The sequence below is a fragment of the Lissotriton helveticus genome, chromosome 5_1, assembly GCF_964261635.1.
Source record: "Lissotriton helveticus chromosome 5_1, aLisHel1.1, whole genome shotgun sequence".
Lineage (NCBI taxonomy): Eukaryota > Metazoa > Chordata > Amphibia > Caudata > Salamandridae > Lissotriton > Lissotriton helveticus.
Window position 1 is genome coordinate 1,224,525,454 of NC_136065.1, and position 13,594 is coordinate 1,224,539,047.

At 45.2% G+C, this 13,594-nt stretch overlaps 1 protein-coding gene across 1 annotated transcript in view; it reads left to right on the forward strand.

Moving 5' to 3' along the window:
- Positions 1-776: 776 nt before the first annotated feature.
- Positions 777-13,594, forward strand: part of LOC144753553 (uncharacterized) — a 168,988-nt gene continuing 156,170 nt past the window's right edge. The window contains exon 1 of the mRNA XM_078641203.1: positions 777-847. Coding sequence (XP_078497329.1) covers positions 796-847 — 52 coding nt within the window. The 5' untranslated portion in view covers positions 777-795. The remainder of the gene's footprint in view (positions 848-13,594) is intronic.

Here is a 13,594-nt window from a genome sequence, read left to right on the forward strand (position 1 = left end):
ATGTTTTAAAAAAAAAATGTCATGAGCAATGCCAATAGCTCTACCTTTAATAATGCCGGGACCATTGCATTGTAAATGCTTGTTTTATCATAGCAAACGTATTTTGCACTATTCTTTTACTATTTATGTAATTCGGTCAAATATGAAAGATGGAGAAAATGTATTATCTCCACTCTTTTATTTCCAGCAACTCTTCGTGGAAGAATATAACGCAGTGGGTGCGAGGGTTAAGTTGACTAATTTCACTATGGAAACACAGAGGTGAATTCTGAAGGTCAAAGAAATAAGTTGTGCCTCGCCTTGCAGGTGGACTTTCCGTGCGGAAATAGTGTGCATATATGCCAACATTTTAGCCGAGGAAAGAGGGAGATTTAAAAAAAAATAAGTGAGCGAATGTATTATGCCCATAGCCTTCTATTGAAGCAGAGGTATTGTCAGTCGGGAAACAGCCAAAATAAGGCCATTTTTCACTTTAAAAATCGGGAGATTCTCGTCTGATTCGGGTCTAATGGCGTTTAGGTGTCTGCTGGACTCACAAATTGCTATTTTGTGCGGCGTGTGTCGTATTAGCAAAACGCTTGAACATTGTGCCGGATAATATAGCCAGGGCCATCCTGTCCCCTCCCCCTGACCCTCGGAAGCTCACCGCGGTGCTTGGATTGCAGCTTTTCTTTAAGTCCATAAGTAGCCTTCTGTCAGCCCACCCTCATCCCCTAAGACTAGGAATTAAGATAAATGGTAAGCTTTTGGGATGTAAACGGCGCGGGAAGCCTCAAACCCTGCGCAGAGTTCACCATGATTCGAATCGGCTGCCTGCTCCTGTTCTGTGCACTGCTCGGAGGCCCAGGTGAGTCTGCCCTGCGTCCCCAGGCCTTAGCGAGCCTGCGCTGCTTCCTCATAGGCCTTAAGGAGTCTGCGCTGCTTCCTCATAGGCCTTAGGGAGTCTGCGCTGCTCCCTCATAGGCCTTAGGGAGTCTGCGCTGCTCCCTCATAGGCCTTAGGGAGTCTGCGCTGCTCCCTCATAGGCCTTAGGGAGTCTGCGCTGCTTCCTCATAGGCCTTAGGGAGTCTGCGCTGCTCCCTCATAGGCCTTAGGGAGTCTGCGCTGCTCCCTCATAGGCCTTAGGGAGCCTGCGCTGCTCCCACACAAGCCACCTCTGGACTGCTTTTATGGTCAGTCTGTGCTGCTTCCTCGTAGGCCCAGGTGAGTATGTGCTGCTTCCTCGTTATCTGAGCTTAGGCTGCGCTGCTTTCTCGTTGGCACTGGCGAGTCTCTTCTTCTGCACTCCTACAGTCACCGCTCACTCTGCTCCAGTAGCTGTAGTTGAGTATTTACTGACACTGCTACCAGGCAGTCAAATGCGGTGCTTGAAGAAGAATCCAAGGGGCGACGGCTTGGCATTGCCGAGGACGTGCTTGAAGGAGCCTTTATTGTGTGTGTGGGTGTGGGGGCGTATCTAGAGGAGAAGGTAGCGTAAAGGCCAGAACGCATCTGCCGACTTTGAAGTTAGGGAATGAGAGGTTCGAGTTTCGGCATCGACTCAGCATTCTGTGGTTCTGGGCAAATCACGTAAAAGTGTCCATGTATAATGTAACCAGGTTCCCTGTAAAGCGCTCCAATACTTTCGGGTCGAGGTCGCGCTATATTAAAATAAAAAATAAATTGCCCAAATAAGGGTGTTGACTTGTAGAGGTAGGCGAGCCAACAGATTTACAGGGAGTGCCGAGCCAAGGGTCTGGCTCGGATCTTAGAGCCTGTGCATGAGCCGAACCCTGAAAATGTTTCTATGTAAATCATACAACAAACATTAAGTAAAATATGATAAAGTCGCTTAGAATTTCCGAAAAGTGTATTTGTTTAACGTGTGAGGATTTGACATTCATCAGTTACAGCACGGCACTGCAATTCGAAGTACTTATAGTAATTATTAGAAATATAGTGCACTAATGGTTTATGTTTAAAAACTAGGGGGTAGATTCACAAACATTTTGACCTGGGTTAGCATCACAAAAGTGACGCTAACCAGCACAAAATGTATTTTAACTAATGTACTTTCCAGTGCAAAACTTGTTTTGCGCTAGAAAGTACCCTAAAAGTAACGCAAAGCACTGCTTTATGTTACTTAGCTCCAAGGGGGAGTTACATGGGTAGTACATAGGAGTTCCCATGCAACCTTTTGAGGCAAAAACCCATCTACAGACCATAGTAGACAAAGGGCCTTTTATCAAGAACGGCAATAACATTATCGCCGCTTTAGCGGCAGGAAACTGCCACTAAAGCAGCGATATGGGGCTTGATAATATGCCCTTGTGAAATCCCATAGAAGCCCAGGTTTGATGACCTGGCAGCCCCTTGTCGCCGCTTTAGCGCAGTTTCCTGCTGCTAAAGCGGCGATAATTGTAATGCCGTTCTTTATAAAATGGCCACAGGTTTAGTGCCAAAAGTTAACGCCATTTCAAAGGAAATTTAAAAGGAGAATGTTTTTATTTTTCCTTTCTTTTCATACTTGGGATGCATGCTGCACTGTGTAGCACACAAACAAAGTAGAAAACGTTTTAAAGTGTGCCAACGTGTAGTATTTTGCACTGGAAGGGCACCCTTCCAGTACAAAACCTATGGTAGACTCAGGCATGCACCCTAGCAATATAGCGCTTAGGTGTGTCTGGCGCAAGGCAGCTAAAATCTAAGCCAGAGCTAGGGAGAGGGGAGGAGTGAGACATATCTCTGTAGATATGGTACCCTCCTGCTCCCTCCCTGTCCTGCAACGCAGCACAGCATTTTTGGCTGCTGTGTTCCGTGATTTCTAGAGAATCTGGGCCTAAGAGGCGAGACAATTGTCATTTAAATCCTATACATGGCCCAGATCATTATAGAGCAACATTATAGCCTGTTAAATCACATGCAATAGGTTTTTGTACAACTGGTATTTTGAACTCACATTTTCATATGCAATAATGCAGAAAAAAAGTGTTTTGGTGAACTAAAATATTTGCCTAGAATCGCACAATTCAAGTGTGGAAGTCACAATTTATCCAGGTTTTCTAATTTCACTTTGTACAGATTGGTATCTATTTGTCTTTCTTTATGGCAAAGCTTTATTTTTACCTCTCTTTGCATATTTATATAGCGTGAACTCAACACGAAGGTACTGAAGCGCTTTACAAGAGCACCAATTAAATTACACAAGGTTGCATTCATTGTTATAGCCATGGTGAGATTAAGTGATTTGCCCAGAATCACATGATGTTGAGTTGATGCAGAGACTCAAACCCAGGGGCATATTTACAAGGCCACTGCTCCACCGGAGCATCACTTTTTGCGACAGTCCAGTGGCGCTGTGTCCTGCTCCATATTTACGAGGCAGCGCTAAGCCACTTTGCGTGGCTTAACACAGCCTTGTAAATATTGTTCCATTTGACGCAGTTTTCTGCATTAAAGGGCTTTTTGACACTGCCCCAGATTTACAAGGAATCGTAAATCTGATGCAGCACCAAAAACGTACGCCTCCCCAGGGGAGGCGTAAAGGTGGCGCAAAGAGGAGAAATACTTTTATTTCTCCTTGTTTTTTGCTCTTTCTATGTGTGCTGCATTCTGTGGCACAAAGAAAAGGAGCAACACACCATTAGTGATTGTTTTTGTGCAGGAAGGAATCCCTTCCTGTACAAAAACAATCACCCCTACAACGCAGGCACCCTTTCAACATGGCGTAAGGTTGTCTGCTTCGGCACATAGCAGCGCACTGTGCGCCAGCGCAGGGGAAAAGGGCAGAAATGCACCATATCATATAGATACTGTGCATTCCTGAACTTTTCTTGTGACACAGGGCAGTCCAGAAAGATGCCTTGCGGCACTTCCCTGAGCTAAAACCTCTTAAATGAGGCTGCTATTGACATACACGGCACCTATGTCCGTAACGCCATATAGAGGGTACAGGAAAGGAGGCGGACAGAAGCCACAGGAAAGATCAGCTCGTTATGGGCTCGAAATTCGAACAGGATATCGAACTGAGCCAGAGCCAGGCATCAGGCGCGAGCTTTCAGTGGCTCACTCACCTCTAGTGACTAGAATCCCATGCTTGATAAATTAATAAAAATGAATCCTCCTTGGCAGAAAGAACTACTGAAATCAACAGTCAGCAAGAGATATATTTAACGGTTTTCACACCATCCGTATATTTGGGTAAAATTAGTATTTTGGACAAACGTACTCCCTGGTACACTAAAATATAATTTTAAATTATTAGGCTGACTGAGTAATGAATGTAATTCGCTGTAGATCGTTGGATACATGGGCAACTAGCAAAAGACCCCCAGTGAATAGTCCGTTATTTGATTGCACAGTACAACAAAACTGGAAGTCACCTTCCAATGCTGTTGGCATATTCACTATTCTTTTCTGGTCTTTTCATGGTAGATGCATTGCTCTTAAAGGCATCTGTCCACAAGAACTCCATCAGGGTCTCGACCAGCACCGACGACACTCTCTGCACCGCCGAACACATGCACTTCTAGATCCACACGGACCCCAACACCACCCATAGAGGCACCTTCGTCTACAGACCCCCGGGCCCGACCCAAGTTCAACGACTCCATCGCCGACTTCATCAGCACGCACACCCTGATCTCCACCGACTACATCCTCCTCGGAGACCTGAACTTTCACCCGGAGAACAAGAACGACAGCAACTCCACCACCCTGATCGACAACCTCGCCAACATCGGACTGAGACAGCTCATCACAACGCCGACCCATTCCGCCGGCCACACGCTAAACCCCGTCTTCTCCTCAAGCTCCCACGTCTCCTTCAGCCACATCACTGAACTCCTCTGGACCGACCACCACAGCATCCACTTCACCTTCCAGAAACCCACTACACACCACCGCACCCAACTGATCCCATGCCACTGCTGGAATAAAGTCACCGAAGACCAACTAAAGGCAAACCTTGCTCTCAGCCCACCCACCGACCCCTCCAATGCCGACGACGCTGCCCACAATCTCAGAAGATGGATAGATGACTGCGCCAACACCCTCGCCCCGCTGAAAAAACCCACCTACAGAGGCACCAGCAAGAGAGCCAGCTGGTTCACTCCGGAACTCCTAGCATCCAAGCGTAACAGCCGGAAACTAGAGAATAAATGGCACAGTGAAAAGACACCGGACAGCCACGCAGCCCACAAAGACGCCATCCGCAACCACCATCACCTCATCAGGTCCGCCAAGAGGATCTCCTTCAAAGACCGCCTCGACAATAATGCACACAACAGCAAGGAGCTCTTTAACATCGTGAAGGAACTCTCCAACCCCAGCTCCAACACCAACGACATCCTGCAGTCGCAAGCCCTGTGCTATTCCCTCGCCACCTTCTTCCACCGCAAGATCACCGACATCCATGACAGCTTCAACACCTAGACAGCCCCAACAGACACCGACACACCAGACTCGACACACACCATCGACCACGACCCCTTTCCAGCGTGGACCAACGTGAACATCGATGACACCATCAAGAACATGAGCGCAATCCTCTCCAGCTCCCCGTTAGACCCTTTACCGCACCTCATCTACAACAAAGCCAGCAGCTCCATCGCACCCCACCTGTGCAACGTCATCAATCTCTCCTTCAAGACTGTGACCTTCCCAGAGAGCTGGAAACACGCAGAGATCAACGCCCTACTCAAAAAACCCAAGGCGGACCCGAGAGACCTCATGAACTTCCGGCCCATCTCCCTTCTTCCGTTCCCAGCCAGGGTCATCGAGAAGATCGTCAACAGACAGATAACCGGATACCTCGAAGAAAACAGCATCCTGGGCCCATCCCAGTCAGGGTTCCGCAGCAACCACAGCACCGAGACTGCCCCCATCGCCGCCACTGATGACATCAGGACCCTACTGGATAACGGTGAGACTGCAGCCCTCATCCTACTGGACCTCTCCGCCATCTCCGACACTGTCTGCCACCGCACTCTATGCGCACGCCTCCATGATGCAGGCATCCGAGACAAGGCCCTGGAATGGACCACCTCCTTCCTCTCTGGCAGAACCCAGAGAGTCCGCCTCCTCCATTCCGATCCGAAGCCTCCAAGATCATCTGCGTCGTTCCCTAGGGATCTTCCCTGTGCCCGACACTGTTCAACATCTACATGGCCCCGCTCACACGCATCGCCCTACAGCACGACCTCAACCTAATGTCCTACGCTGACGACACTCAACTGATCCTCTCCCTCACCAAGGACCCCGTCACCACCAAACCCAACCTCCACGAAGGAATGAAGGCCGTCGCCGACTGGATGAAGAGCAGCCGACTACAGCTCAACACGGACAAGATGGAGGTCTTCATCCTCAGCTCCAACCCTTCAGCCTGGGATGACTCCTGGTGGCCAACGAAACTGGGGGCAGCCCCGACACCCACCAACCACGCACGCAACTTTGGAGTCATCCTCGAATCAACGCTCTCCATGACCAAGCAAGTCAACGCAGTCTCCTCCTCCTGCTTCAACACCCTCCGCATGCTCTGCAGGATCTACAGGTGGATCCCGACAGATACAAGAAGAACAGTCACCCAGGCCCTTGTCAGCAGCAGACTCGACTATGGAAATGTCCTCTACGCGGGAGCTCCGGCCATGCTCATCAAACTACTGCAACGCATCCAAAACGCCACTGCACGCCTCATCCTCGACGTACCACGCCACAGCCACATCACCCCCCCACCTGAGAAACCTGCACTGGCTCCCTGTCAACAGGAGAATCTCCTTTGAACTCCTCATCCACGCACACAAGGCACTCCACAAGACCAGCCCAGCCTACCTCAACAGAGGACTCGTCTTCTACGTCCCCAACCGCCAGCTCCTCTCCGCCAACCCCTCCCTCGCCACCGTCCCGCGCATCTGAAGACCGACCACCGGTGGCAGATCCTTCTCCCACCTCACCGCCAAGACCTGGAACACCCTTCCACTCAGCCTACGACAGACCCAAGACCTGCTGACCTTCAGGACGCTACTCAAGACCTTGAGACCCTCGCGGGTAAGTAGTGCGCTCTACAAATTCTGTGATTGATCTTATTAAACATTTTATAGCAGCGGTACTTAAACTTTAGACTTCTGTGGTCACCCACAGAATCATTACTGGAATCCAGAGACCCATATCCTAAGCAACTTTTGTAATTTGAACTTCGAAACAATGCACACAAACAAGTATACACCAAACAAATGCTCACATTTCGAATTATTTAGTCTAATTTACAATCAAATATAGAAAAGAATATCAAATTTTCTATTTTGCTGCTTTATTTGTATATACTTTATTAATTTTTAATATTATTTAATTTTGAAAAGGTCGTGGACCCCCTGAGTAGGCCTCTCGAACCCCCCGGGGTCATTGGACCACAGGTTGAGAAACACTGCTTTATAGTTTAACAAACAGTGTAGCACAGATTTTGTATTGTCAAGAAGAGCCAATAAATATTACCCTGCAGTTGAGTCTCAGCGCCTCTTATATTTTCTGCATATAAATAGGATTACATATTCTTTCAATAGGCCACTTTCTGTGTGCTACCGTAGACTGACAATGAAATGATTCTTCCTTCTGTATGCTGGTGATGTGATACTCGTGATATTAACAAAGACTGTAAGGGGAAACTTACAGAAACATTTGACATGTTTTCAGAATAATCCTCATGGGAGGTAGAGGGAGTAAAATAGTGTGGTTCTCTCATTGATTATTTAATTGCACTCCCAAAATCAGAAACGTTAAGCAAAAATTAATGGGATGAAAGTTCTCTCCAGGGCTTGGAATTCTATACCCTTTTGCCTGGTCAGTTATTCTATGCCGGTGTTTTCTCTAGGTCAACTGGACAATCATGCGTGCCCTTTGGAAGTTCTCCCTTCTCTTGCTTGTCAGTTTGCCGGTGATCTACTGACTGAAGGACACCCAAATTGTACCAATTCTTTTTGAGATTGGTTACTGACCCTTCAATTCAAACTAAACAGTGATCGGCCCTAGCAGCAGTAGACTAATACACTGCATGGGCAAAAAACGTTTAACCTGTAATACTGTGGGGAAAAAGACAGACAGAGACATGTTATTCATTGATTTTATTACAAATATTTATGAAATAAGACACTGTGAATAAACAGAGATTTAAAATTACCTTCATTCTTGTATTCTATGAATCGATTATTTAACAGTTACACTTTTATACTCACTTTCCATGCAGGGGGTTTGGAGCCACCGTCTGGTTTATCAACCGGTTCGGGTGGTTTTCTTTTAAATGTCATTTTCTGACTGTAGCTCAGACACAACCTTTGTGCAAGTTGCTCTCGTAGCAACAATGGTGGCTACAAGCAGGAGTGTCTAAAAATAGGGCAGAATGAAGTGTGATATCTCTGAGCTTTCATGTCAACAACCTTTCCGATGCAATAATTAGGAACAGACAAAAGGGCAAGAAACTTTCTCAGCTTGAACAACAGAAACTGCTGACCCACCCATTACTCCTACCATTTACCAAATGGAAGGTCTCGGGAGGAACTAATCAGCAGCCCTTTACTAACCAGGACCTCTTTGATATCCAAAGGTAAACCTGTCTCCATCCTCTCTCACATCAGTGTCTCCCCCCACTTCCACAGGAATGCAGTCAACATACATCCATTGTCAGGGCAAGGTGTATCTCCATCTTGTGGCAAGCTAAACCGTGGGCCAACCAAACTCACTGGTCTTAGCACTAAGACTCTCACCACACACTGTATTGTACTCCTACATAAGTGCTACACATTCACCAAACATGCATTCAACACATACATGGATGTCATTGCAAGGGTCTGGGATTAGCAGTAAAGTGAAACTTTATATGAATGAGGTCAGCAGACTGCACTTTTCTTTGGCACAGAAAAAAGGTCTGGTCAATAATTTTTCCCAAAACACAGTGTTTAAAAAAAAAAGAATAGTTAACAAAACATGTACAATGCCACCCTTTGTTGGCTCTACATCCACTAATCCAAAGCCACTGGTTCTAGGAATCTCATTGCCAGTATACACTCTCCCTTGGTGTCTTCCAGACACACCTCTTTGCCAGTTCTAACAGCTCATCTAACACGTCCATCTTTCTCAATAATGGATTATAGAGGCCTCTTCTGAGTCTCTTCTGATTGATGGTTCATTCTACAAGCACTCAGTTCAGTTCTACCAGTCTCACCTCAAGAATCCATATGCTGCTGCTTAAGAAAGCGGATTATAGTCCTGTCAATATAAGAGCTCTTCCAGCACTCTCTGTCAGTGCCACAGTGTTTCAGCTGGTCCTCAAACTTTCAGGCACTTTCTTTATGTCAGCCCTCAGAACATTCACACCATGCTCATATTATTACATTTCAATGCCACCTCTTACCACCCTCTGAGCCCCTCATCTGACTCTCTGAACTTGTCCTTTTGTAGCATCCTTAGCTGAGCCTCATAGCCACTTAGCTATCCTTTGATCGCCTTTGTTGATTTTGGCATCCACCTTGTCCTCCTGGCCTTCATGTACTCACTTTTGGCTACTTTCACTCTTCACGCTCTCTTATGAACCGAGTTTTGCTGACCCTCAAGAGTCTGTTCAACTCTTTGCTAGCCCCCACAGACCACTGAACCGTTCTGCTGCCCCTTCTATGATCACAGAACCCCTATTATGGCTTTCATAGCCTCACTATTTTCTTGAGAATACCATGTTTGGCTTTCTGATTTTTCTACGAGTCCACCTGTCAACCCTTTGACCGCTTCTACATGGTCTGTACTGTCGTTCGAGCCCTCCCATCCCTTTTTACAGCCTTAAAACCTTGTCATCCATCTTCAAATTTCTAAGACAGCCTAGGGTTTTGCGGACTACTTTGCTAGTCTTGTCACTCCGAGCCTCTTTGCTGCTCTTCCAAACACTTCAACGGTATACGCAGCTCCACCACCCTCCAACTTACCCTTAGGGCTATGCAGAGCACTTCTCTGGTGCTGGAGCTACCACAGCTGGTCTCGGTTTTTAGTGCTAACACAGTTGGCAATCAGAGCCCTTTGGTACTTAGAGTTCCTCTGCAGGCCATGTGAGCTCATCTCTCTGTAGCTTCCCTGACTCCATCTTCTGCTCACCACTGCTTTCTTATGATCCCAAGTGCCCCTTTACTAACTGCCCCACCTCTATGACCCTCCTACCCCCGGTTAGCTATTGGCCGCTTTTTACTGCCTTCTTAACTCAGAAGTTCTCAAACCATTTCTGCCATCCTTCACAGATTATAATTCTGATCACCCAACCACCTTTAGCTCTCTACCAAATTCAATCCCTTTGTCTCCTGATCCAGCCTCAGTCCACTGTGCCAACATCAGACAGATTTTTCTACCATTCACAACTTAAAGTAGTATGCTGTGATTTTTCAGCCCAGATGGGCTGAAAAGGTGGGATTTCTAGCAGTTGACAGCATAAGAAGCATGACTAAGGGCCTTATTTAGAGTTCGGCTAACCGGTTACTCTGTCACAAACGTGACGGGTATCCCATTTGACATATTACACAGTATAGCTCCTTCCTGAGCTATGGACAGGTCATAGTTGACATTTTTGTATTTTTTATATTTACCATCACTGGTGAGAGGTCGAGTGTTTTAGTTCCATGACTGATGTGTAATCACACCTTTTAACCTTAGCATGTCACTATCATGGCTCATTGCAATGATAATCTTGGCCAATGAAATGGCTGTTGGTGTTTTTGATTTTACAATGGAATTGATATAGGCTTCAACCATCTTAGATAGATTACAGTGACCTTGTATAGGTGCTCTGGAAAAATAGTTAGCCAGGTTCTAATCCTTCCCTAGATAATGCACAATGAGATAACTGTGTCTTGTAGTTGTAGTTTCTATCGTTCCATGCGAGGAGGCATTTTGGCCCTTGGATTGCCAAATATAGTCAGTAAAGCTTGTCGATCAGGTACCAGCTTAAAAGGCTTTCCATACATGGAAATGTTCACAAGCCCATTCTACAGCTACTACTTTCTTTTTGAGGTTGTGAATAAGCATGTTCTGTTTAGGACAAATTCCTACTTGCACATGCCACATTACACCTTCGTGCATTTGAGTGTCCGTTGTGCTGTGAAAGGTAGCGCCTAACCTGACTGGGCTAGCTTCAACAATAACCTCTGTATGAGGTTTTGCATTTAGGTATGCCATTTCATTAACATTCTCAGTGGCTTGTTTGATTTTCTTAACTCATGTGACCAATGAAATGAAACATTTCTTTTGTCAAGTTTCTAGGTGGAGCACTTACAGTCGCAATAAATATCTGGACCAGTAACTGGCCATGCTGAGAAATTAAGTCACCATAGAAACATCTTGTCGGGGATCAGCATTTGACAGCTCTGATACTTTAGTAGGATCATACACTCATCAGAAAAGATCTGGCCCAAGAATTTTAGCATTGTCTTATGGAACTCACATTTGTCTACATTCATAGTCAAACCTGCATCAGCAAGTAAATGACATACTTGTGGGAGAGCTTTATCATGATCTTTTTTGTGTAGCTCCAAAAACCAATGTGTCATTGATATAAATGAACGCGTTCACGAAAGGCTGCATGACATGTCGAATGACATATTGAAAAGGTTCTGCAGCTGATGACACACCAAAACTTTAATCTTTTGTATTGAAACAGACTAACATGTGTAGAAAAGGTTGTAATGTACCTGCAATTTTCTTCGAGTTTCACCTAATGATAACTTTTTTTCAGATCAAGGCGAGAGAAGACCTATGCACCATATATTGAGTTATCATGTCAGCAATGTGTGGACCTGGATGTAATTCTCGTTCAATTGCCTTGTTTGCCTGACTCATGCCCACACACGTGCGTACAGCTCCTTCATGGTCCTTTTTGGCACTACCACTATGGGAGAAATCCAGAGCTTTGGACCAGTAGAACGCTCAATGATATCATGCTTCAGTAACAATTCAAGTTCTTTTTCAACAGCTTCCTGTAAATGAAATGTTTTTGAGCAAAAGGACGGACGTCCTCATTAATATGAAACTTTACTTTCATAGTCTTAAGCTCTACTAAACCATGAAATAACAAAAGGAATTGACTAACTATTTTTTGGTGATCATTAATGCTGTATTTTATGGAAATCAGTCCCATATTAGCAGCTGTGCTGAAACTGAATAGACAGGCAGTTGATGATATACCTTGAAGCACATGGATGGGTGTTTTCACTTTTTAAAGGCATTGATACAGCCCCTGTATACCCTTTGGTTTGCGATGGCGTGAGTTGTGGTAATGGAGACAATACATTATACGCCCCCTCAGGCATAATGTTTATCGAAGCACCACTGCTGCTAATGAAAGGTATCGAACAATCATTACTTTCAGTGTAATCTTCGGACAATTTTTGAATGACTTTAGTGCTTTGGCATGTAGACTTTTCTTTGACTAACATTTCACTTCCCATGTAGCCAGCCCGACACCTGCATGCTTTTCTGAGGTAAAATTTGGCAAGGCACAGCCATCTTCCTCACTTTCTCTTGATGCTGGTGAAAAGAACTGTTTAACGATGACTTAGATGACAATTAACTTTGTTCAGTGTTGATTTGTCTTAACTGATGTCACCACTTGGCCTTGTGGGTATGCATCAAAAGTTGCTTCTGGAAAGCTCTTGTGACCATTTTTGTCTTTGCAACATGATGCGCCTACTTTTTCCTTCGCTTTGTAAACCGTCACAAAATAGTTCTCCTTCCCAGGGCTTTTACATATCGGTCCAGTGGCTGGTTCATTTACCTTCATGTGGGAAGGAAAATTCACATTTAAAACACAATTTATTTTTGCTTGTAGACATCACTTTATGAGTTTCAGTCTTTTGGCTTACTTTTTACACTGATTAATTCTGGGCACCTTCGGCCTCCATGTCTGCAGCTTGTCTAACAGAGCGCTCTTAAACTCTGGCAGCCATTAACACTCGCTCCTGGCTAAGAGTTTCATTCTTTGTCTGAATGAATCTGACTAGCATCCATCAATAACCCTGACGCATAGCTTCTTTATCGTTAAATGTATTTAACTTACAGTGTTTGATAAGTGAATGGGCATTGGATTAAACTTGCGAATCAAACATTTTTTAATCTAAAGATATGTAACTTCATCAGTTCGCAGCATTTTCTTTAAGACTTCTATTAACCATCATCAACATGATTTTTGAGATACTTGATAGTCTTTTTATCAGTCTTTTTCAAGTGCATCAGTGAAACCATCAAATGTCTCTATCCAAACAATCCATCTATTGCCAATACTTAGCTTTTTGACAGTATCGAAAGGTGGGTGTGGTTTCAGGAACGCAGCAGCATTGTAGACGAGTGTTGAAATTACTGAGGTGAGAAGCAGTGTTTTCTCTGATGCGGTTTGATGATCGCTGCGGGCTTGTTTGTTTAAACTATGTCTGAGGCCTCGGTGACGTTTTTGATATTAAATGGAAACGTGGCTTCTTTCTTAGCGGCTATCTGAAAAATTACACTATTCTGAGAGTTGCTCTCGGCTCTCTCTTCTTCGAAGACCTATAAAGTTATTCTGAGCCCTTCTCAGCAGTTTTGGTGGTTAGCTACTTAGGGT